Source organism: Rhea pennata, chromosome 2, assembly GCF_028389875.1.
Source record: "Rhea pennata isolate bPtePen1 chromosome 2, bPtePen1.pri, whole genome shotgun sequence".
Taxonomy (NCBI): Eukaryota; Metazoa; Chordata; class Aves; order Rheiformes; family Rheidae; genus Rhea; species Rhea pennata.
This window is the reverse complement of record NC_084664.1, coordinates 40631066-40658192: the sequence shown is the minus strand read 5'-3', so window position 1 is coordinate 40658192 and position 27127 is coordinate 40631066. Positions and strand designations below refer to the sequence as shown.

At 36.3% G+C, this 27127-nt stretch overlaps 1 protein-coding gene across 1 annotated transcript in view; it reads right to left on the bottom strand.

Moving 5' to 3' along the window:
* Positions 1 to 27127, bottom strand: part of KCNH8 (potassium voltage-gated channel subfamily H member 8) — a 197030-nt gene that overhangs the window by 88752 nt on the left and 81151 nt on the right. The window contains exons 4-5 of the mRNA XM_062567830.1: positions 10403 to 10530; positions 7660 to 7900 (exon numbers count right to left, since the gene is read on the bottom strand). Coding sequence (XP_062423814.1) covers positions 7660 to 7900; positions 10403 to 10530 — 369 coding nt within the window. The remainder of the gene's footprint in view (positions 1 to 7659; positions 7901 to 10402; positions 10531 to 27127) is intronic.

Genomic DNA, 27127 nt, shown 5'->3' with positions numbered 1-27127 from the left:
AAAATGTTAATAATGTTGCAGAAAAAACAGATACATTCAATAAATACTTCTGATCTAATTTTGGAATTTTGCAGAAGCAAAGTATGCTTGTATAATATGAGATGCTAAATTACAATCTAGTGCATCTGAAGCAAGAATGAGAAGGTAGAAAACCAGCACTACTCAATGCTTAACAGGAGCTCACTTCTGCAGACTGATGACAACTACAAAAAAAAAAAAAGAAAAAAGTCATTCATAAGCCACAGAGGAGGGGGAGTTTTAGAGACTTCCTTTCTCTGAGGTCTTCAAACAAGAGGAAGGGCCATTCAGAAAAACAAACAAACAAACAAACAAACAAACAAAACTTTAGTCAACCTTTCATAGCCAACCAATCACAGCTTATTGTGATTAATCCTGAATGAAATATGTCTTATGTTAAGATCAAACCAGATGGTCAAAACTCTCTGATCAGAATCTTTATGAATCAAAAGGTCAAGTAATACAATGTATAATAGAAATTTTAGCTTCAATGCAGCAACATACCTCACAGCAAGAAGGAAGAAACTAGCCTAACTTTTATACTTGCAATTAAAGAAGAAATGAAGCTTCCCAAGACACAAAGTATAACTCCAAGCGGACTTGTAATCTAAAAATTAATACTAAAATACATCACCAGGATGACATATTTTTCAAGTAGAAAAATGTATTCCCTTTCACATCTTAGAGATTTAACATGGGCTGGGGGGAACAATATATTTAGGAGCACAATCACAGAAAAGGATTTACTAAAAATATTAGAGTTACTCCTTATGCTTTAGTATGTATAAAATGAAAATTCAATCTAAAACAATATTTCTCCCTCCTATTTCTCCTTGGGTGCAATTCTCGATCACATTTTCTCCTGGCCATTAGCATTGCAGAATATTGTAGAAACTACCCCATGTGGTTTGCATGGGCAGTCACGAAGGACTTCATTCCAGAGACACAGGACACCTCCATGCAAAGAAGCTATTTTTAGAAGCTCAGGAGTGGGACAACTAGTGTTCAGATGAATAATGAAAGCATAGTTTAAAGCTATACATTCATAAAATTCTCAGCACAAGGCGATCACAGTGATGTAATTTAAGGGAACTTTGGGAAAAAAGATTTCTTAATGTGGAATGAATATAACTCATAGGCTCTGTTTGTTAAAGTCACTACTGAATATACTAAGTTGTTTTCTCAGTTACGTTTCTCCTAAGGAATGGGTTTATTTACTGTTGGAGATCAAAATGCTTATTGTTCTACAGTGCATAAGAAATGGCATGGTCCCTGTTCTAAGGCCGTGTTATGATATGTTCTTGGCCTTTACCCATCACAGTTTGCGACAAAACTTTTAGTGATCTCAATTAAGAAAGAACTGTTTTCAGGCATGGTGGATCATAGCAGAACTGAGTCTCAAAATTGGTCTGCAATTAGCCAGTAGCTACTGTGAAGACAGATTGATTTGCTCTCTCTCTCTAGATGTTCTTACAGTAGAGATTAAAGTGATATCAGAACCATACCCATGTGGAAATACTGTTTTACTTGGGTAAATTAGCCTTTAAAATCAGAACCTGAAAGTGTTGAGAATGATAAAAGTCACTCCCTTCTGGAGTTTAGCAAGGACAGCTTGAATGCATTTGCTTTGTATGTAAAATTAAACACCATAGTTTGGTGGATGCAACCGTTACTGTAGGCATCCTGAGATATCTCGAATGACTGGCATGTCAACCGTCGTCCATTGTTTAATGTTGTGGTTTTTTTGTGGTCAGTGTTTACTATATTGAGAGCCCATGAACTCATATCCCCATATTGTGGAAATGACCAAAGGCCTCAAGCTTAAAAAATAAAAAAATGAGTCATATTCTTTCACTTGTTTCCTTGATCTTCAGTCTTTTGGCTTCACCTTTTCAAACAGCTCCCATAACTGTGAGAGTGGGAAGCTGAGATTACGTAATCTCAGTTCTACGGTGGTTGATATGCCACAAAAACATCACATACAAACAGTATGTGATCATCACATACAAACAGTGACAAACAGTAACTTACTAAGCACTGGAAAGATTTTTTTTTTTTTAATAAATAATGCTCTGCCTTTTAAAAAACAGATTGAATGCATGAACATATTGAGTAAGTAAAATATGTTATACTGACTGATCTTCCAAGGAAGATACAGACTTTAGAGTCTTGAAATACACATAAAGAACTAAACATATTTCTGAAAAATGTGTTGTTATCTTGGCTTTTAAAAGGAGTTTGTATTTGGGGCTGAAAATTTGTGATAGTTTCTACATGGGTAACTTAACAGAACTTGCAGAAATATGGCAGAAAAAAGCAGTTCCAAAGAGTGAAGAAATATCAATCACATGACTTAACTTTTCAGTAAATTCAATGCATGTGAAACAAATGTGGTTGTGAGGCATTTTATGAACACAGCTCGTTCTACACAAAAGCTGAAGACAACAATGAAAAGATGGAACAAATAAAATATTCACCAGTCAACAGCAATTGCTTATTCACTTTAAATTTTGCTTAGTTTTCGACTGATTCCAAGAAGGAAACTTGAAACTGAGAAATTTCTCTCAGAATTTACTTCATGTAGCTAGATGAATTTTTATTCATATACGATATTATCCGTAAATCAAAAAATAGACCATACGTAAGCTCACAGAATAAGTATGAGAACAGCTAATTACTAGGCATTTCCTTGGAAAAGCTAGATGGTCAACTAAAATATCTTAGTCTTCATTTAAAACTATACTGTTGTTCTACCATTGTGTTATATGGTAATAAACCTAAGTACAAATATTGTCTAATTATAGCAATAATGCCGGTTAGTCATATTCTGTGTAACAAAATAGGCTTACTTTTTTTGTAAAACTTAATGAAAGGAAATACCATAGAGTGAAAATTGCTTATAAGACTGTAACTTAAGCATTTCACAATGTATGGGCTGATTAGAAGTGAAACAAATGATTTGTCATGGTAAGGTTTTGATTTTTTCTTTATTTTTTTCCCTCCAGTGACACCACAGCTTAGGCAAAAAAGATGAAGAGCCAGTTGTGATTTGCTCTTTAGTTCTGAGCAGCCTGTCACTTTGATGCTACAAGTCTCATTGTGAAACAAGAAGGAGGAAAGAAAAAAGATCTGCCTCAATAGGCTCATTTAGGACAGCTGATAAGTGGAACACTGACTACATTTGGCAGAAGCACAGATGCAAAATATCTCAACCCAGCTATAGATTGCCTATGGAGCTCTCCCCAGAATAGTAAGGAATTACATATGCTAAATGTTATGTATTTCAGTCTGTACCCATGAGGTTCCCATCATCTTAAATGTGTTTTGAAGAGGCATTATCCAGCATAATCTGCTTGCTTTGCTCTAGGTATTCTTTACAAGTAAAATTCAGAATCGAGCCTGTTAAGAATCTGTGCTCCCTATAGGCGTGCCTTTACACTTTGGATTTTACTTTTAACTTCAAAGGTACATGGCACAATATATAAGGATGTCCTCTCGTAACCAGTTCAGCAGTAGTTTAGCAGTTCATTTTGGCCTCAGGAAAAACAAGAATGCTCAAATGAACAATTTTGGTATCTTAACTGTAAAGTGAATACAACTTCAGGAGCAGTTGGAAACATTCCAGGCAGTGATTTCTTAAAGCACTTTGGCTAGATCTGCCAGAGTATGTTGTTTTGTTTTCTAAGAGAAACTGGATAACAATATGTATCAATGGCATCACATTTCACTAAATGAAGAGAAAATTTTAGCAGAGTCAATACAACTCCAATTTTCAGGGTAGCTCCATTATCATATCATGTATCTGCATCTACTTAGAAATACAGAAATATTTCCATATAAATGATCACATATAAATTATTGTGGTTTATGTTTGTCTCCTTTATGTCCAGGTGGCTGTTTCTGTGCATGTAAATGGCAGCTTGCATGCAGACAAGTTCCTATCCTCCTTACAAGGGTGTGTTAAAGAAGAATCTTGGAAAAATTGCTAGCAATATAATACTTTTGCCAGCTTCACTTTGGTGTTTTGAGTGTGAAGTTTTAAAAAATATTTAGTATTTTCCAAAAAAAAAAAAACATTTTGTTGATTCACATTCCTAAATAATCCATAGTCCATAGACAATTTATTTAATCATCTCTCCCTATGAAATTATCTGTATCAACAATGATGTTCTATCCTGTTCACGCCATGCTGTGTCCATACTGAAAATATTTGATGGTCAGAAAAAAAATTCCTGTCTCTTCACTGTATAGTAACATGCAACACAAATCATGGTACTAGCATTGTAAACATGCTGCTTTTAAAAACTGAATTATTATATTATTAAATAGTGTTTAATAAGAGAGAGTTATGCATTTATGAAAAGAAGCCATCGTATTAACCATAATTAATTTTCTCTCTTGAAATTGCAAGCCATATATACGAACTTTAGACTACTTGGGTCTTTTCTTCTCCCACCTGTAGGCAATGGAATACTTTGGGGGAAATTATTTAAAATGACTGCTGTTAGTATGCCTATAAATAGTATAAATTTACAACTATAATTAGCATCTAGTATTCTTTACCTTCTACTTGAAATGTTTGGATGATGCACAAATTTGAGAAGTCTTAATTGTGTTCCCTCTTCTACCTCCTTCTCCTAGCATATCAGGGAATAGAAAATTTATCTTCTATTTGTGCTTTAGAGTATTTTAAAGGTTAAAGCAGTTAAATCTCTAGCTAGATATGCTTTTTTCTCTTAAATAAAGAATTTCATTCAGATCAGCACTCTTACTCATGAGCTCCCCAAGTCAGGACAGCACTTCAGTATGTATTTCTGTCACGCTTAAGTATATGCTGAATCAGAAATTGGATAAGCCAATATGCTTTTTTCCACGCAGTAGATTTATTCAGACTCTTCTGCATAAATGAAACCCTTAGCCTCCACCACATTGTTTCTCTTCAGCTGATGCGCAGACAAATTCCCCTCTTTTGTTGTCACTGCTTTGATCCCATTGATAATGTAGCTAAAAAGTAAGTACTTGTTCTGTCAAAATAAAATAAAAATTTAAGCAAGGTATATGCGTAAAAGGAATACTGTTCTACGTTCTGAGAAATCCAAGTAAAATCCAAGCAGATAATCTCTTTTTCATCAGTTCCCAATTGCAGTGTTTTACTACCTTAATTTCCATATTGTAAGGCCCCATCTCAGTCAGATCTCCTCACCGACTGACTGAGACAGTAGCGTCATATGAAGAATTTCACTTAACCCTTCTCACAATACATAAATAATTCATCAAAGATGTGCTTGTCAGAACTGCGATGCAGCAGTGCCCTCAAACCTATCCTTGAACTTATGTATGCTATGAATCTTACTACTCTAAATACGGTTACATGTGCTCTGAGATAATCACCCAATATTTTAATGGATAAGGGACATTTAAGTGGTGACTATAAGCATACAATTTTCTTTAAATTCAGTGCAGAGATTTAAATGAAGTATACTGATGCCCTGAAAACACTCTGCAAACCTTTCCTCAGAGAAACAAATTAAGAAACAGAAAATCAACTCTGAAAACAAGCATTTGGGGGAAAATCAAGTCATTATTGAAACTGTGGGGGAAGAATCCTGATATAATTCAATATACTGTTTGTGATTACCACTAACATTAATTGTGCAAACAAGTCTTTACTAATACTCTAAGCACTTTTCTCTGAGTGCATTTAGTCACAATCATAGTTTAGTTTTCATGAATGATGGAGCTAAAAGTCTGATTAAAAATACCAAGCAAAATTTACAGAATATCTTCTTCCATTTAGTTTTCTTAACCACCTACTTTATTAATTGTAGACATTGGTACTGACAACTGATACAATAAAAGTTCTGTATCTCCATCCAGGCATATAAAGAGAAAAGCAGCACTGAGCAGTATGACTTCTTGATACGAATGAATAATACAGTATGTATATCGGATAGATCCAATTACATTCTGTTGTGTTCAGATTCCAATAAACACATTCATAACATAAATCAGTTTTCTATATCTGTGTGAGGTGAAGGATACAACCATTATCAAATTAGTTTAACTTTGAGTGTACTATATTTTACACATATAAAAAGACTTTCAGGTAGATCAAGTCGAATTATTTCATTTTGCATTTCTTAAAGTGAAATGTGGAGTCATTTATAATTGATTAGAGAAACCTTGCTCTTTTTCACAAGACAAAAAATAATCCTTTTGGCTGATATTGCAGAATGTAGTTTTCCTAGTGCAGTACATGAACATTTCAATGTGGATTGCTAGTAATAATACAACCAAGAGCAACCAAGATTCACTAGTGAGCATGAAAACAAAAAATTGCACCTTAAACCTAATGACAGATCAAAGTCCAAAGGAGGAAACACAAATCTACCCTTAAGCCTTCTGTTTGTCTGTTGGCCGCATCACCTGCCAGTCTTACTGTCTACAACAAAGCTGCCAGATAAATGGAATAAACCTTTCAAAACTTTCATAAGAAAACTTTCTGTTAAAACAGACATACAGAGTGGTTGCTTAGTATTTGAGAAATTTAAGTCTTATCAGTTCTCCAAGACAAGACCATAATATCACTTTTAGTGTAGTTAAACTACATTTTTTCAGAAGAACAAAAAGAAGAAAGTAAAGTAGAAAAGAGTTTTCAAATCTGAGGATGGTTTTCTTTTTTCCCTAATTTTCCTTTTCCATTAGGCCTATCCTAAGCCTCTTTCCATTCAAGAAAGACATACACTCAACTTTCCCTATTTCTTCCAAATCATAACTTCTCCACCTGCATATTAGATCTGAGCTACAGATTGTCCATGTCAATGAGCTACTAATTGTCAGTAGCAGATGGAGTCTGAGTGGTGCTATAACAATAAAAACTTGGGGAAAAAACCTTCTGTGTGACTCATTTATAGTTAGGGATTCTTTTCTGTAGTCTTGAAGAGATGACAAAAAGTCATGCTGGAAAGAAATTGCTTTGCTATAAGATCACTATTAGGAATAACTCAGTTTTGTTTTTCATCTGTTGAAGGTTTAACTACTACTTGGGTCACTGAAATAAAAACAAAATGTTTCGAGAAAGGAGTAGATGACAACCTGCAACCTTTTATATTCTATCATGACTGTCAGTGTTCACATGTACTACAGAATGTATTAATAACACACTGATATTGTACATTAGCATTACTGCAATACAAATTTTAATCTTGTGTCATTCATTATTTAAATCTAGTGATTTTCATGTTGTGGCCAGTGAATTCTCTAAGTGTTTGTCAAAGGTAATTAAGAAAATGTGTACATTATGAGCAATATTACTGTAATTCCAGAGCATCTATATGGGAAGAACACCTATGGGAAGGTTTTATGCATCCACAGGGTAAAACAATGTTTTCAAACCTTCTTTAAGGTTAAACTCACTACTAAAATCTTAGTAGCAGGACCACCTAGAATTTACATATGAATCAATTTAATGTAAAGACAAAAAGAAATTAATCTAAAGTTCAAATAAAATCTTAAACTATACAAATATATTTTTTAAATCATGCAAGAATATGATTATTTCCTCTTCTACATTAGATATTCTTTAAACATCTTAATTTTCCAAAAAAACCCCATCCCAAACAATCCCCAAAGATATCTTACCGATGATAAAAAGAATTTCCACTGCAATGTCACTGACAGTTGTGCTTCGAGTTGTAGACAGCTCGTCATGGCCAATAAAGCAAACATTGTAAGGTACAGTCACAGCAACATAAAACGTTGCCAGTAAAATAAGCCAGTCCCAGCCAGCTTTAAAAGTGCTAAAATGCAATAGTATGAATTTGGATTTTTTTGCATCTGAAACTTTGTATTCTGGAAATGCTGGTTTATCTACAAAAACATTCTGAAAGAGAGAGAAAAAGAAGAAATGAGACAGATCACAGAGATGCATTTCTTCTAATGCAGCCATTCTTTTTTTTTTTTTTTTTTTTCAAAATAGGCAAAGAAATTTGGCATAATAAAATACTGGCAAGAATTAATGCTGTAAACTACCTTTCAAATACATAAAAATATTTACAAAGTATTTCAGTCTCAGTCACATTCTGTGAGTTTTTTCTGTTTTCTGGAAGGAATATTTACTAAATAAAAAACTAATTTTAAACTATTATAAAAATATTATGAAATGTTGAAATAGATTATTCTTCACTCTCAGTGGAGAGTATTCAGCCTGGAAAAAATAAATCAAAGATTACAGTCATTTAATCTGGCAATTAAAATCCACCATATAATTCATGCATTCCCTCAAAGCCATATCAGTATGGAATATTGAAAGTTTATCTGGAAAATAAGTTTAAAAATATATCTGATGTTTTCAAATGATTCAATACAGAAAAGAAGCAATACATGTTGAAAAAATATTCTGAATAAATCATACCGCTTTATTAAATACAAAAAGATTATATTGTTCCAATTTAAATGACTAGAACACTATATTGCCAGTTTTACTCTGTGTAAAGTTTAGATTGATAAAAACATGTATTTGAACATCTCCTTGCACCATATTCACCTCTGCAAGGGCGAACTTCAGAAAACTGCCAGACTCTCATGTGTAGCCAGTCTCACCGAAGGTTGGCAACAGCTGTTTCTGAAAGCTGTTTTAGTGTAAGTGGGACATACACCAGCAGATGAGCACTGTCACCACCCTGAGTAAAATCCATTCATCTGCAGTAGTAAGCTGGGCTGACAACAAATGTTTTAAGCCAGCATAATTTCATCTGCTCTAGGATTTTTACAATATTGGAAAGTCACCAAAAGATATTTAAAATCCGTGTTCCTCAAAAATATTTCTCTGCTTTCAAACTATCACTGGAAGATCTGCTTACATTTTCTGCTGCTCAATGCAAATCATTGCATGTCCTCTAAGACGCACAGCAGCTGTATACTTCCATGTCCGTAATCTATACCATTTTTTTCTGCTTTTAATTCGTAATGCAATAATGCCTAATAATGTCTACAATATTATTGTATCTGCTTAGTTGCTTAGTTTTGGTTGCCTGTACAATAAACAAGGCCAGTGGGAATAAAGATCATCTTTTCAGAGTATTCATAATCTATACCCTTTAGCTACTTTTTACTTCTCTGCTTTTTCAGTTTTAGGAAAGAGACTATTCTCTTCTTGTGGCACTATTGAGGACTTCTAGAGAGTTTTAATAAGTATTATTGTCTGTTCCTTAGAAATCATGGGATCACCAGTAAATCTGAGAGTCAGGGGACTCACCTTATTTTACCCTGGTCTGGTCCGTTACTGTAAGTGCCCCAGTAACTCCGTCTGCTTCTTTTAACTTAGACTTCCCTCCCACCTTCTGCCTTTTTACTTACATTTTAAATTTATTATTTACTTACATAGATTCTAGTTTGAAGTAAGGCATTTTGATGATAGTGAAATAAATGTAAAGAAACTAAATACTGTTCTGAGAGACTAAGAAAAACTGTCTCCTTTCCCAATCCGTGCTTCTAGTAACTGTAAGCGTATACCTTTACTCTTGGGCTCTTATTGTTGGTGTAGACTCTCAGATATAATTCCAGAGAATGTCTATATGAACATATTCATTTCTTATGCATTTCTAGTTTTCCTCTCAATTGACTTTTCTCCTGAAATATAGTTTCATAAACTTGGAGAGTTTTTCTTTTTCCTGAACACACTTCCTTAAAAAGCCTTTCTGCTGTTACATTTTTGGTTTTGTTTATTGTTTGAATTTGGTTTTGCAACATCTACAGGGTGCTTTATGAACTTACTTATAGTTACTAAGAAAACACAAATGCTAATTTAAAAGAAGAATCAGAATTACTTCAATTAGGAAAAGAAATATTAATTTACCTTCACAAACCTAGGAACATTCATATAAAAATTTTTCTAAACAAAGTGTGACATTCTGGAACTTACACAATATAGAGACTCTCAGCTAGAGTAATGCCTTGAATTTTTCATGGATTCTTTTGGCAAATGGTAATTATTGAAATGGAATAATTGGGATGGTAAGGTAAACTAGAAGCTAAAAATATTTTATGAAATTTTATAATAGGGTTTTCCTAGTGTAAAATAAACGTCTGTATAAAGTATGGCTAAATGCACTGTCTTGACATATGAACTGTAACAAATACCACAGTATGCAGAAGTGCACTTCAGTACACTTTACTCCTCTTACTAGGATAAAATTGTGATTAGCTATCTACTGACCTCCTACAACACATTCTTTAAATGAAATGACAGTAAAAAAAAAAAAAGAGAGAGAGAGAAGGAATAAGACTTAGCAAAACTAGTTAGGCTATCCTTTGCTCTCAGAAGCAAGGTAACATAGGTATAAAGGGAATGTAAAAACAAGAAACTTATATGAATTACACCTACATTATTAATTTTTAATTTGTTCTTCTCTCTTCTTTGTAGGTGTCCAGAGATGTGATAAAGGACAGCTCTACTCCGTCTTCGTGCTGAATCAAAATGCGACCCTGCCCTTCCTCTTCCTTTCCATTTTTCTGTAGAACAGAAGTGAGAGTCCCTTGAAATCAAGAGATGGCACTTTAACCTTTGAGAGATGAACTACTGACATTTTAGCATTTGGTAGAAATAAGAGTAGATGTACAAATTACAAACACCTTTTCTAGGTTTTGCCTAAATCTTTGCAGTTAAGAAAACAAAATCCCTCTTCTGAAGGAAAAAAAAATCTTTGCAGTTAAGAAAACAAAATCCCTCTTCTGAAGGAAAAATAAGAGTCACTTTTAAAAGTCAAATGCTTCACTCAACTCAGAAATAATCAATTATAACATATTATTTCAAAGATAAAAGAAATGTACTGTTTCGGGAAATTAAATAATAATAGTTCTTACTGACCAGAGGCAACGGTGGTAGGATTAACCACTTGAAATGTCCTTAACCTAACTTCTATTTCAGGAAAAGAAAAGAAATCTCCTCTTGTAGTGTGCTTTAAGAACAAAGAATCTGACTTGTACTAGGCTTTATTATGTCAGAATATGTTAATCTACAACCTTGATCATTAGTAATATCAAATTCTTATTTTCATGTCTTTAGATTTCTAATTTTCCTACGATGTAGCAGTCACTTGACATATTCCTTAGCGACATGAAATCCATTAAGGGTAAACACTGAACATTGTGTTTTGGACAATTCTGGGTTTTTTCCTCCATTCAGATGTCTGAAATTGTCAATCATGAGATCAAATTTTGTTCTTGCTTATCCAGCAGTAAATTCAATGCAAGTCCAGTGACTCTAATGGAATTACAGTCGATTGATGCCAGGGTAAATGAAAGTAGGCTTTTTGCAATGTGTCAGGACTAAGAAAAAAGGAATTGCGTGAATAAAGGAAAAAGCTGTCCGTCAAACAAGTTTAATTAAAGTTAATTCAATGCATACAAATGAGGGTGAAAAAAAAAAAAAAAGAAAAACCAATTAGCACAGCCAGAAATTAACAACAAGCAAAATAGGCACATTTTGAAACCTATCCAGGAAAAGCATGAAAGGTTTGATATCTAAAAAAAAAAAATGTTTTTGGCTTTATAATATGGAGCCATTCATGAGGAAACTGCAGGAAGCCAAACTCTCCAAATTTCTCAGTCAAGAATATTTCATTTAACCCATGCAACAGAGACCTCTCCAGATGAGCACTTTGCCATTTCAGTTAGAAAGAGTGGTCCTGCCAAGAAATCTCTAACCCAAACTGTTCTACAAAACCAACAGCTACACAAAAGAAAGCTGTGAATGGCACAGGGAAAACCTCCATGATTAGTACTGCAGCTTCCCCATCTCCACCGTGGGCGCTTGCAGGAGGGCTAGAGAGCTGCAGCACATCAAAGTGCCACATCACATCAAAGATGGTGAAACACAGAAGGAAAGCGGGTGATAGAAAGAAGGTGATACATTGCAGGGCTGATCCAGAAAACCCTCAAATGAAGGACTACTCTGCCCCCCCCCCAACTTCTTTCTTTTTGAAGTTTTTGTCTTTAAATCTCTGACCCAGCAAAGCGTCTAAAATACAAACAATTTGAAAAATGTTCTTAAATCCTAAAGTTGAGCAAAGTGCTTATTTGCTTCTGTAGATAAAAATGGACTTTGGTCTTTATTGGACTGGGTCTTCACTGTAGTATTGGTAGCTATGGTAGTCTACCTTTGTCATTTTAGTTTAAAATGCTCCTTAAAACTTCCTATAGACCTTTCTCTGCAGTCTCAGACTAAGCTGCTGTCTTGGGTCACGCAGCTCAGTTCACGGCGCTGCCTACTGGAGCGGTCAATAAAATGTGCTTCAGATCTGCTCCAAGGCAGAGCTGAAAAGGCCAAATGCCTCCTCCCAGCTTCTGGCAGGCAGCTCTTTCAGGGCTCTTCAGCCAAAGGCTTCATCTTCACAGCATCTCATATTTATCACCTCCCCGGGTCCTTAGCTGAGTGAGCACAGGGTAGTCCATCCCCACAGGTTTTGTTCCTAACAGCTCCTAACTGATTTGCCTCTCTCTTACCTGCTGAGCACGAGCTGAAAGCTGTCTGCAACTCCAGCATCTCCATCCGGAACCTTAGAGCCAGCCAGTGTCAGCAGAGTCAGTTAAGGTTGTTTCTTTTTCCCATGAGCAATGTGTTTGTATTTATTGACACTGGATTTTCACTGAAATTTTCAGTCATTCATTTTGGGTTTTCTCTTGCTATATGCAGTTGAGCTAACTTTTCTGTTTATCCTGAATTATTTTGTAATAAATCATATCTGAAGTTCTCTTGAACTGCTTGATGTATACAAGCTGGTCCTGTCGATACAATAAATAGCATAAAATTGCTTTGTTCTAAAACTTAGTCAGATTTTTCAGTTCTGGATAACTCTACTTTTAGTCACAAAAGATTCCTTAGAGTTCATGGACTCCTTGGATGTCTCCATAATGAATAATAAATACACTAAACTTTTCTGCTTAAAACCTTAATGATTCCTTATACATCTCAAATAACAATTATATTTGAAAATTCCCGACAGGTTTGGGTTTTTTTAGTTGGCGATGTGCGGAGAAGATTTTTTTTTCCCCTTTTGTTTCTGATCTGTTGGACACAGCTGTTTACCTCTCTTGGAAATTGCTCCTTGTTCTTTCTCAGCCCCTGTTATTTTATTTATCTCCTCAGCTTTCTATTGTTCTGGTTTTCTTATTTGGACCGCTTTCAGTTTCAGAAGATCTTTTTTTTGTCTGATAATGTCTTTTTGTCTGTTTTTTAATCTCGATTATCTCATTTTGGTTGGTCTTTATGTTTATTATTTTTAAAGAGTCATTTGGTAGATGATAAATATCTACTCAGAGTCTGTAATATGATATTTATAAACCATCTCTATCTCAAAGACAATTTTTTTCCTTTCAAAATTTTCTCTTAATTTCTCATTATCAATTTTTCTCCTTTTCTGTACATCTCACATTTAGAAGAATCACTTTATTGTAGTGGATTATTTTGGCTCTTCATTTAAGTAAGAATGTTGAATTGATCACTTAATATTACAGAGGTTATTCTGTGGCTACGTCTTGAAGAAAGTCTTGTGTGCTGCTCAAGGCTAAATTAAGAACTGTTTTCTCTTTAGTGGATTTTTGACTAATTGCTCCTACAAGCAGCAATGATGTGCAGTATCTAAAACCATATTTCCTTTTGCATTTGTCATTTCTGCCCACTCGTTAAATAATAATAAAAAATCCTTATAACATTTTCAGTTTTAAGTGCCAGTGGCCTGATAATGGGTGGATCCCATCTTTCCTATGTAGGCTTAATGTTCCAGCCACAAAAAAATTCTGTATGCATTAACCTACCCAGACCGAATGGCTTGATACTGCACTTAAAATTATACTCATTGCATATTTGCACAGCAGGTGACTGCCATCACATGCTGATTCCACTGTTTGTGAAGGATTAACGCTACCCCTATGTTAATATTAGAGCCAGTCAATCACCAGAGACAGCTAAGAAGGACTGAAAAAGGACAGTGTAAAATTCATTAAAAATTAATATTTTTCTTTTTTTAAAAAAAAGAAACGACAAAGCATTTTTATTATAATACTTAGTAGTGAAAAAATACAAATGCATATGCAGATAAGATGCTTCAATGTTATTGGGGCCTGTGTGTCAATAGCATAAACCAATTTGTAGCATAAACCAGTGGATGAACTTTAGGAACACTCCTTCTTTCTGCTCTTCCCAGTGCCTTTAGGAAAACAGGCAATCATAATCCTTGCTGAACTACTTTGTTCACCAGCTGTATCTTTGATACATGCGTGACTATGATCTGCAACCTGCATTCTCCTGTGACATGCAGTTTACAGATCACTACTTTGAAGGAGATTGTTTGTTTTTATATATATGATGGTGTGTATGTATATATATATATATGTATGTATGTATGTATGCCTACATGGTTCTCAAAAATTATTACATGTCCTACATGCTTCTTAAAAATTTTTACATACCTGATGTATTTAGCTCTCTCTCTCCTTGACTGATCTTAGAAAAAAGACACAATAGTAAATCCACCCACGAACAGAAAGGCACTTTAAATGCTGCTGTTTTATTTTTATCCTGTGCTTAAAATCAAAATTATTTCTCATCTCCCCAACTATTGTGACAGATTTGAGGCCTCTCTCTACTGGTGCATGTACACAACCCCTCCTGTGTGCTGATAATCCCCCTTGAAATAGCTCTTAGAGAGGACGCTTTCCAATTTAGTTTTAACTCTCCCTCTTCTTGATGTCAAAAGTAGGAACACGGGTTTTATCTCTACTTTCTGCCTTCCTCTGTTGTTCTTTTATTATTTTTTTTTATGAAACTAGCTATAGCACTACAACTATAATGTGCAACAAACTCAAAAGTCTTTTCCAAGAAAACAACTAACCTCCCCAAAGCTCATCTTTAGTTCCATAACAGCTAAAGAGTTCTTACCAACTGAGGGAAGGTTGCTGTAAAGAAAGCATGCTCAGACCCCAAACACTTTTATATCTTTTTTTTTTGTTTGCAATTTTGTAAGAACATGAAACATTAAACTTCCACTTAAAGTTAATAGAAAGTGAGGACTAAACTCTTTTCTTTTCCCTTACTACTCTTAGGTATAAATCAAAAAGATAAGACGTCAGGTTCTGATAAGCTCTACTAGGTTTGTCCTGCTTTAGCAATGCAAAAGAACTGTAAACTCAGCTTTACTTACCAAGTTAAAATCAAGCCTATGTCTGCTCTCCTCCAAAGCACATCAAAGCATTTAGAGTACAGAGCTGGATATGGTCCAGAACACTTTATGGTTTAGAACATTTTCATTCACCATATAATATTTATAAATCCAAGATATGTAAAAAATAAACTGTTTTTCATCAAAAGGGATGTAAACTGTACACCATTCTCTCAGTAATGCCCTTCAGGTGGTAAGAAATAAAAAATGACACAAATTCTCCCTGAGGCAAAGTGGGGCTGAGTGGAGGAGGCTGAGCTTGTGGCCAGAGGAGCCCTTCCCTGGGCCCTCATGGACCGTGACTCAACACTCCCCTGCTCTTGTTCCTGTGGTTGCCTACATAAGACCTTACCTGGAAAGCAAACCCATCACCACGTGCAGAGCCATCATAATCTTCTCGCACAGTGCACTCGAGCTGCCTGCGTTTAGTACCTCTGACATGAGCTAGAAGCAGCACGTTCACTGGCACGAGATGCATGCTCGTGAAATGCAGCTCTTCCCAGCACTTAAATAAAGCTAACCAGCTCAGCCAGTAAAGTCTCACGTTACTGACAAAATGTCTCAGCCTTGGTATTTTTCTCATTTTTCACAGCATTAGTATGTATTTCTCCAAAAGAACTGCATTCACTTTTCCCTCAGCTTACTCAATATCACAATAGAATATGTAATTAAAGTCACTACCTAGATTTCCCTCTTCTGGCATGGAATATTTAAATGCCCGACATGCTCTGATATGGCATTGTCTCCCAGTCTACTCGTGGATCATTACCACAAAAAGTTTCTTACACAAGTAGATGTGGGCATGAACGAGATGGCTAATATCTAGCAATTCATTGATATTATCCAGGAAAATCCAGGAGATTTATTTGTTTTTAATGTAAGCAATCAGGTGAGAAGGATTTAAATAGATAGTAGCAGCTTAGACATAGATTTCTGAACTACCTCCCAGATTTCAGCAAATTGAATAAATTCCTAAGAATCTTCACTGGGCACAAAAAAGGAAAACTTATACTAGACTGAGAGTGGTTTTCTAGTTTTCTGTGGCAGATGTAATTAATTAAAGAATTAAGTAGTGTATCCAAAGGAATAAACAGAGGATCATTTAGATTATGAGTTTAAATTTTGTAAAGCATGAGTAGACCTATGCAGGAGCAGATGAAACTGAAACATGACTAAATACATCTTTATATACATATACCTGTTTTTTATTAAAATATGTAATGTTCCCCTGTGATTTTGAGTAAAACACATAACAATTGCTGCATTAAAGTATCTCTCAGAAAGTTAGAGGATAAGCTAAAACAACAAGCACCTCTTCTGTTTAATCCAGGAGATAACATACTAGCAATATTTGCCTTATTAATAGGCGGCTGTTACTGTTAGAGAGCTGTTTCTCCCTAACGTTTACAGAAAGCAATCAAATCTGAAGGGATTACAGCAACAGTAGAGCCAGCAGACAGCAAAAAATGGGGAGCTTTTATGCACCCTTTTTGCCTTTCTGAAGTTAGCTTCTGAAGCTGAGGTAGCTCCTACATGTCTATGCTTCAGATGGTGCAGGGCTGAGCCAGACCATTTGTTTCAGAGCACACTCAAACCTATAAAGATGATTATTTCTATAAAAAAATAATTATTTAATTCTCACTTAGAGTTCCTCTAGAACACAGATCAAGAAGAATGTATCTAGGCTTCTTTGCTTTTCATCAGACAAAGCAGCCAATTCAGGAATTCACACATGAAGCAGCAAAAGCATAGTAAAAACTGGAGCTCTTCAGAAAGCTCTCTAGCAGAATTCAAATTCTGAGCCTCAGTCTAGTCACACACTTTGGATTTTCTTCAGCTCTGACCATCTAGGCTACAGAATTAGAGGCATTAGGACCCAAATACTGGACACATCACTGTTGCACCACTGGTGGAAGATGGCTTTCTTTAGTTTTGCTGGTCTGATGCATCTAGGCTCAGGCAGAAGATGAGTGACCATGGCAAAAGCACTGATATTTTGCCTGCAAAGGGGAGCTGCCTACACTACTGACGAATAGTGAAAAAAAAGCAGAGGTATGATGAAAAATAACTTTAAAGCTGCAGTAGCACCTGCTTTCCTGTGGAGAAGCTTGTTTTAAACTGTGAATGAATAATACATGAAGTCCATTAATGAACAAGGGCTTAAGAGTGTGGAAAATCTGTACTGTCATTTCCAGGACTTTGTGAATTTCTATTCTGTTAACATTTTACTCAGAGGACTGAATAAGTTAGCAGAGTAGGTAAGGCCCTTTTTATTTATTTCATTTTTAAAAAAGTAAAGTCAATCATGAGCTGAAACAGAAGGCAATGCTGAAAATTTCTTATAGAAAGAACATGCTCTTGAATACATGAGTTAGATTCCCAGTTGAACAAAAGCCAACCAACCAAACAAAAAGCAGAACAGGACAAACAAACTTTATTCTCTGCTAAGAAGTACCAGGGTAAGAAAGAATCAGAGAAGTTCACGGTACTGCTTCCTGGCAGACTAAGGGTTCGTAATGCGGCTAACAGCAATACTTTACGCTGCTAAAGGCTGGACCCTTCCCTCCTCAAACTACAGTAGGATTGACATATTCAGGTACCTATGTGATCTCCTCTACTGCTGTATTCTAAAATCAGGCCAAGAAATAAACCTCCTCCATTACCTTTCCAGGGTGCAATAGTCCAGCTACTCAGCCCAACTGCAGGGTAAGATGTGTTAGCTAAACTGTAGCATGAGCAGTAAGCAATTCCTTCTGTGATGCTAGGTTCAATAAACCATTTATTAAAGAATTTCTCAATTGTTTATTAATCTTACAACTTATTTATAAACAGCTTCCTCTAAAAAGTACAATGAAGATGAAAACTGTAGCAAAAAGTATGGTCTCTGCATAAACACTTATGAATAGCCCACATGCCATAAAATAAATACAACCACGGCTAAAGAATAAAGAGTGGTACTTGATCATAGCTGCTATCACTAACTCAGGATGACACATTAATGTCTTAGGCAATCCTCAAACATATATATGTATAAAAAAAACAATTCTAAAGGACACAATGGAGTAAAGCAGTACAGAAGGATTCTGAATGAACAGAAAAATACTTCCCAAAGAGATTGTTTGGAAGGCCGATATGAGTTTTTTTAGGATTTTTCAGACCTTTAGATAACTTTCTGATCTTATTCTCCAGGGGACAGCACACCAGTGGATGTCAATAAAGAGAAAACTGATAGAAGCCTGTTTTGGTTTTAATGACAGAATAAAAGCAGCACCATTGGGAACGTGCTGCGGGAGGTCTGCTTGCTGCAGGAACATTCCTTCTGTCAACAGCAGCCAAACACTTACGGAACCATTAGCACTATGGTGAATTGAGGACTCTACCTTCTCTCTAATCGTTTTACGTGATTCAATAGGAATATGTATTTAACAGACATAGCAGTTGAAAAGCTGTAAATATAAAACATAGATTTTTTTTTTTTTTTTAACAAGGACTGTTTTTTTACACAAAGTCAAGGTGTACGATTTTGGTCATTCTAAAATCATACCTTGACAGAAAATTCATCTTATACAGCTAATAGGAAGCTATTACAGGTAGAGAAAAGCAGCAATAGCATATGTTACTATTAGTGCTATATGGAGCAGAAAGACCTTTACACAGCAATATGCTTGTGAGAGAAGAAATCCTTAACCACTATCCTTTAACCCGCCTGCCAATTATTCCAGTGTGTGTACATACATATAAATATAAATATATATATTGTGTGTACATACATGTGTATATATATATTTATATATATATTTATATGTATGTACACACACACACATAAAAGAACACCCTCCCCCCACCCAAAAAAAAAAGAGACTAGAAGAAGAAGAGATCTCTTTCCACCTCAATGTTTGAAGTTGAGGGGAGTGTACTCCTAAATAAATAAATAGATGTTCATTTTCAGATGCTGGTCTTATAAACTTAAGAATTTTTTTTTAAAAAAAAGATCCAAGTCAAATGCTTCTCTTCAACTACTTCTAAAAATAGACTTAGATCTAGCACAAGAACACAGAAGGTAAATTGATTTTAAGCTATTGTTCCATTGAGAGACCGTATCTATTGATTTACCTGAAGTAAGTGTTTGTATGTAGTTTTACAGAACAAAATTCAGTTTCTGAATTTTTATCTGCTACAGCTGTTTTTTGATGTGATTTTTCTTATTCCTGAAAAAAGTTTTACATCCCACCATGAATGCTAGTTCCTGTAACACCGCTAAGTTGTATGCTTTTTTTATCATTACTAAGGAAAACATGAGTGAAATAACACAGAGCATGTTTAAAATATTCTTAAAAAGCCTTTGATCTTAAATATTTTCCTATTTCTCTGCTTTCTAAAGTGTGGCTTTAGAGCCAGGCAGGTGAGAGGAGTTTCTTGTAAGTCACTGAGAAACTTTCCACTGCCTTCAACAAGTGCTAATATTTGTCTTTCTGTATAAGGATGCAGTATTTAAGGACATAATCTTACTGAACATTTTTTGTTCATTGCAACCTGTCCAGATTTAAAATAGGGAGGGGGGAATTAGTTTAAAAAAACAATTTAGGTAAAAGTTAAGATAGTTAAAAGGTCAAAAAATTCTAACAACTGTGCATATGTTTCATGAGGTCATTGAAACACCTCCAAATTGTCTTTGACTACCTGTTGAGGACTAAGAGTTTCAGAATTGTTTTATAACCTTAATTATACAAGGTATTATGGTCTGCTCATAGTTGTACATTTCTTTGCTACAGCTGGACAGAACTGACTTATAATAGACTTTATCTGCAGAGACTTTATAGGACCTCAGTGTTCAGAACAGCTACTGCATAAACTACATTCATGACAGTTGTAATTACAAGTGAATTTTGAGAATGCTTTAAGTTGCCTTATTTGTGTAACTGTTTCTGAACACAGAGTACATGTTCAACATACATTCTAGTCCTAGTGCTCTCTTGATTACTAAAATGCAAGATTCAAGGCTACATCTAGGCGTGTGAGAGTCTCTAAAGACATTTCTTTCCTTTGAAAATTTTCCCACAAAAATACAACATTTATATACAAAGGTCTGTTTTATAGCAAAGCTAACTCTTATCAATCTCTCCTCCCAACCTCCTCAAAAACAAAACAAAACAAAAAGCACCATTACACATACAACAGCTTTGAAGAGCACTTGTAATTGGCAATGCGCATACTAAACATTCCCATACAATTTCTTTCAGGCTGTCTTGCATAGTTAAATTAATGATCTCTATAAGGAAAGTCCAGGGATGTTTTCCATTAATTCTGTCATCAACCTAGTCCAATAAACTAAAATGAAACAAAATTTATAAGCAAAACAAATCAAACCCACAACGTATTACTTGAAAACTTGGCTTCTAAGGAAAATCAGGAGGTGACTGCATGAGTTTATCAAAGAACTGGTGAGTTAAAGATTTACCTGGTTGCTAATACATGTATTCTTTCATCCTTCCATGATATCCCAGAATAAAATCCTCCTCCATATTTGATCAGAGCTTCAATCAGAGTTTGCTTTTGTTTTTCTCCTTTTCTCCTTCAATGTGCCACGAAGGACACTTTGCCCCTCTTCTCCAGAATATATTCTGTGCCCCTCTAGGAACTGCTGGAATACAACTACCACTGGCATTTAACAGCTAGTAAAAAGCTAAAGCAATGATCATAAAAATTGTTTCTCTAAAGCTTCAGGGCTCAAATATAGCTTATTTGCTTGCACAGGGAAGGTGGAAAGGGGAGAAGAAAAGCATGGATGTGTCCACATGTGCAGAAATAGGGAGTATAAAGACAGTTATATATTTTTTCCCATAGTGTCATGCACTAAACAGGAGGAAAGCAGTTCCTCTTCATTGAGGATGGAAGAGATGCAGTCGCATCCCTTCCTATTTTGATGGTCAGCCAGGATCAGAGTCATCATAGAGAAGATGTAATCGAGTCATTGGAGAATAAAGGTTTCCACAGTATACTGTTCCTTTCAGCAAAGGGAAAGCTGGGGTCAGATTGTGTTTCTACCCATTCCCTGCATTGACCAAACAGCATGCTGCCCATGCATCCTGAAGCAATTTTAGCTCCTTTGGATGCCACACATCTAGATAACTGTAGGTACCTCCCCAAATATCCTGTCTCCTCACAGTCATAAAGAGCTTTAAAACTAAAATTTGTCCCCTGAATTTGTCACTGCTGTAGCTTGAGTAATCAGGAATGGGCTAAGACAATAATTAAGCAAAATAAATGAATCTGCATATTGCAGTTTTTTTAGAAAAAGAGCTCTCCCCTGTACAGTGTATGTAACATACATACATTTTTACATAAAAATCTGGATTTCAAAATGGTCAGCACATGGTATTTCTCTTTTGGCACACTAAAAAGGAAAAAAAAAATCAAAATAAATGATACACAACCAAAATAAATCTGTTTCCTTAGAAATTCATACAGACTTCAGGATTAATAGGAAGTCAGAAGAAGAGAGCTGGCCAGTTAATCCATAACACTGATGCTTAGTTAAACCCATGGTAGGAAAGGGTAGAGTCTATCTTTTAATACACATTTATTACTGGGGAAAAAGCATCTTTGCCAACAGGCTGGCAAACCTCATGAGGAGAGCTTTAAACTAGGAATGATAGGGAAGGAGATGATGACCAGCAAACAAACAAGAAAGTGGCAGACCAGGTTGGCAAGCAAAGAGTGCAAGATGAAGTGGGCAAGAGAAACTGTATAATCCACAAAACAGAGCAGAAGGGGACCCATCTCAAGCGTACGCACACAAATAAGGAAGTGCCTACAGGACAGCATTATGGGGGAAGCTCTCTTACCGTTTTTGTGTGCCTCTCTGAAGTGCCTGCATAATAATGAATGCACTATGGGGAAAAAAACAGGAAGAAGTAGAGGTTTGCAGACAGTTGCAAAGCCATAAACTCATTTGGATCAGAGATGTGGTGGGACAGCTCAGGTGACTCCAGTGCTGCAGTGGATGGACAGGCGGATGGAGGAGCTCCCTGCATAAAAGGCAGCAGCTGGAACACATGGAGCTCTGCCTGGGGACAGACAACGAGCCAGCTGAGAGCTGGTCAGGGTCAGTGGGCAGAGCAACATGAGCAATATAGTGAGTGCCTGCCACAGACTACCCAGTCAGGAAGAAGTAGATGAAGCCTTCTTTAGACAACTGGAAGAAGTCTTACATTCACAGGTTCTGATCCTCATGGGGGACTTTTACCTCCCTGTTATCTGCTGCAGCGATGACACAACAGTGCACGAACAAGGTTTTTGGAGTGCATTGATAACTTCCTAGCACAGATGATCAAGGAACTGATGGGGGGAAGGTGCTCTGCTAATCTTACAAACAAGGAGAACTGGTTGGGATGTGAAGGTCAGGGGTGGTGTTGGCTGCAGTTACCACTTCAAGCTCCAGATCCTGAGAAGAGAGAATAAGACAACAGGATCACAACATCAGGAGAGCAGACTTGGGTTTGTTCAGAGATCTGCTTGGAAGAATGCTGTGAGAGGTGGCCCTGGAGAGAAGAGTGATCCTGGTTACTTTTCAAAGATCACCTTCTTCAAGCTCAAGAACAATCCACCCACACATTCAGGAAGTCAAGAAAAGGTGGCAGGAGACCTACATGAATAAACAAGATGCTCTTGACTAAATTCAAACATTTAAAGGAAGCATACAAGAGACAGAAGCAGGGTCAGATGACCCAAGAGGAATATAGAGACACTGTTTGAGTATGCAGGAACAGCGTTAGAAAAGCCAAAGCTCATCTAGAGTCGAATCTGGCAAGGGGTGTGAAAGGCAAAAAGAAAGGCTTCTACAGGTATATCAGCAACCAAAGACTAGGAAAAATGGGGACCCACTGCTGAATGGGACAGGGGACCTGATGACAGAGGACATGTAAAAAGATCAAAGAACTCAATGCTTTCTTCACCTAGATATTTACTGGTAAGATGAGCTGTGAGGAATTCTAGGCCCCTAAGAGCGGTGGGGAGGTCTGGAGCAATGAAGACTTACCCTTAGTAGAAGAGGATCAGATTAGAGGATATTTAAATAGATTGGATGTACACAAGTCTGTGGGACCTGAGGGGATGCACCTATGAGTACTGAGGGAGCTGGCTAATGTCATTGTGAGAGCAATCTCAATTACTTTTGAAAGGTCATAGTGATCAGGAGAGGTTCCTGAGAACTAGAATAAAGCAAATGTCACTTCTATCTTCAAGAAGAACAAGAAGGAGAATCTGGTGAAATACAGGCTCATCAGCATCACCTTGATCTGACTGAACCTGATAGAGCAAACCTCTTGAAGGCCATTCCCAAACATATCAAGGACAAGAAGGTGATTGGGAGTAGTCAGCATGGATTTACAATGGGGAAATTGTGCCTGACTTATCTGACAGCTTTCTACAACTCACTGACTAGCTCAGTGGATGAGCAGAGAGAAGTGATGTTGTTTATCTTGATTTTAGTAAGGCTTTTGACAGTGTCTTCCATAATATCCTCATTGACAAACTGACACAGTACAGATTAGATAATTGGACAGTGAAGTGGACTGACAACTGGCTGAATGGCTGAGCTCAAAGGGTTATGATCAACAGCATAAAGTCCAGCTGGATGTCAGTTGCTAGTGGTGTGCCTCAGGGGTTGATGCTGGGACCAATATTATTTAACCTCCTCATTAATGACCTGCATGATGGGAAAGAGTACACACTTGGCAAGTTTAGAGATGATACAAAACTGGGAGGAGTTGGTGGCAGATGCCATGTGGCAGATGGTTATGCTGCCACATGGTTCAGATGGACCTTGACAGCCTGGAGGAATGGGTGAACAGGAACCTCATGAAGTTTAGCAAAGGGAAGTGCAAAGTCCTTCACCTGGGGAGGAAAAACACCATGCACCAGTACTGGCTGGGGGCTGACCAGTTGGAAAGCAGCTTTGCAGAGAAGGACCTGGGAGTCCTGGTGGACAAGTTCAATGTGAATCAGTAATAAGCCCTCATAGCAAAGAAAGTCAATGATATCCTGGGCTGCGGTGGAAAGTGTCACCAGCAGGTCGAAGGAATGATCTCTGCCTCTACTCAGCACTGGTGAGACCACATCTGGAGTGCTGGGTCCAGTTCTGGTCTCGCCAGTACAAGAAAGACACGCACATACCAGAGCAAGTCCAGGAAAGGTCTGGGAGCATCTAACATAAAAGGAGAGGGCAAGATATCTGGCACTATTTAGTCTGAAAAAGAGAAGGCTCGAGGGTGGGGGTCTTATCAATGTTTATTAAGATCTGATGGAGGAAAGGAGGAAAGGAGATGGAACCAGACTCCTTTCTGTGCTGCCCAGTGAAAGGATGAGAGACAACAGGCACAAGTTGAAATACATGAAATTCTGCTTAAATATAAGGAAAAGGTTATTTTGTTGTGTGAATGGTTAAACATTGGTACAGGATGCCCAGAGAGTCTGTGGAATTTCCATTGTTGGAGATATCCAGAACCTATCTGGACACAACCATGAGCAATCTGCTTGCATTGCCCATGCTTTGAGCAGAGGAATTGGACTAGACGATCTCTGGAAGCCCCTTCCAACTTTAATCATTCTGTGATTGATATCTGTTACACACATTTTTATACTAATGCTGGAAGAATAGGGGAGAGAACATGTCCTAAGTTTGTTGTTTTCAAACAAAATCCTACTAATTTTCCTCAATGAAAAAATAACTAATAGATTTTCAATGAAGGCTACAGGAAACTCTTCTGGAACAAGTCAAATTTAGCAGCGGAACTTTGGCAGTGATTACAACTATAGCAGTCTATGTTTACATAACCCAAGTTATTATGTATTTGCATGCAGATTAGAGACCCAGAATTAGTCACAGAATAATTTCTTAGTTTCATACCTGTATTGCTGTAATCTCGCTCCCTTTCTGCATACCCCCAAGAATATCCATGTGCAGAGATAAATTAAAAAAACATAGATCAAACCTCACTGTATTGGAGTTGAGATTTGGACTCTGACAACTCCAATTTAAGCTGTTTTCCTCCAAAGTGACAATGGAAAGTCTAAGCCAGTTTACCAAAATACACCTTATCTTAGGTTAGAATACTACAATAGGTCTCCTACAAAATGGCTTGAGAAACAGTTTCTGGAGGGAATGTTGTTTTTATGAAAGAAGTTTTCCTTAGAAAGAAAAAGACCGTGAATTTGATTAAGGATTCCAAATTTTGCAAAAAATTGTTGAAGAGTTACTTTTCACAACTGTACTTAATTATACGTATTATTAAACAAACGGAAAGTATAGTAAATTTCTACAATAGACAAAGTAGAGAAAATAAATGTATTGTTGAAAACAATACTGAAATCCTATTTATACAGGATTGAAAAGCTCAGAGTGGGGAAGAATGGTAAATTAATTAAAAAATAAAAATAAAAAGCCAAAGGAGAGAGTTATTAACTGTCCCAACACCCCTTAAAGATTGTTAATCTTCTCATGCACAAGTTCTTTTTCTTATACAAAAATCTCAGGACATAATGTCTGTTATCACCATTGGCTGGTCAGGCTGATTTCACTGAAAACTTTTATACAGAAGAAGAACAGAAAAAAATCTGCTAAATTTTTATTTAAAATGAGGCATTCAGAAGAAAAGGTCACAGATGGTGTCTGGCATTTGGGCTAGTGAAGTGAAATTGGGCAAAATAGTGGACTTTCGCAAGGCATGTTGGCATAAAGGAGCAACAGACCTTGTATGAACAGACGATATAGAACAGATAAGGAAAGTTCTGCAGAAAAACAAAGAGGGTATGAAACTCTCGAGGTCTAGAAAAGCAAAAAGATAATCCACAAGAAAAGGGAGACCAGGAGATAAGTCTCAGCAACATGTCATTGTGAAAGTATGGGGGAACAAGATTTTACAGAAAAAAATACAAAGTATCAAAGGCAGGAAAGAAGTGAGGAAGAACCAAGTCTGAAGATGACTTTTGGAGGTACGACCAGTGAGAGTGCGCTACTGAACAACGTTGCCAAGGGGTCTAGGGCAGACTTTGGAAAAAAGGAATGGGAAACACTTCTTTTAGATAATCTTTTTAACAAGTTTAGAAATTAGAGGCAGGATGTGAATCTTAATGCCCCATAAGCACATTGTCAAAGTCTGTTCTGGACAGAACAGAGAGAAGAGAGAAACTTGAAGTAAAATCTATTAATACAACAGCCTTGCACAGACAGAAGAGTTTCACACTGAGCATGTTTGTATCTAAACTCTCTTTCCTATATAAATATAGTCTAAGTACAACAGATATGCCAAAAAGGCAATGAAAAACTGTGCATAATGCCAACTGTCTTACAGCAAAAGCTGGCCTTTCAGTTCCATGTGTATAGGTTCCCTGTTTTTTGAAAAGACAAGTCTGATAATCTTCGAACAAATAAAATTATATTTTTGGCTATACTAACTCTGAAAATAATACCTGATGGTGTATACCGAACACTGTGTAACTTGATATTACTCATTAAATATTAAAAATGATCTTTAATACCTTCAAAGTACAGACTCACTTTCTGTAAATACGGGTCACACACTACATGTATGATAGTAGATATGGACAAAGTAAAGAGGAATCAACTACTCATAGGGTTGAATATCTTTAAATTTCAGGTACTGAATCAGTTTGTGTGGTTTAATTTATTACCATTAAATCATCATATTATCATTAAATTTGTTTTTATATAGCCAGATATAGTCACATAAAATTAAAATACTGGAATTGTTTGTAAACATTTTTGACTAAAAGTTTGGATCTTCTTCCCTACCTCATCATATTACATCAAACATTGTACTTAGCAAAGCCCCACACTAAATTCTACTTTTTGTAGAACAAATACCTCCATA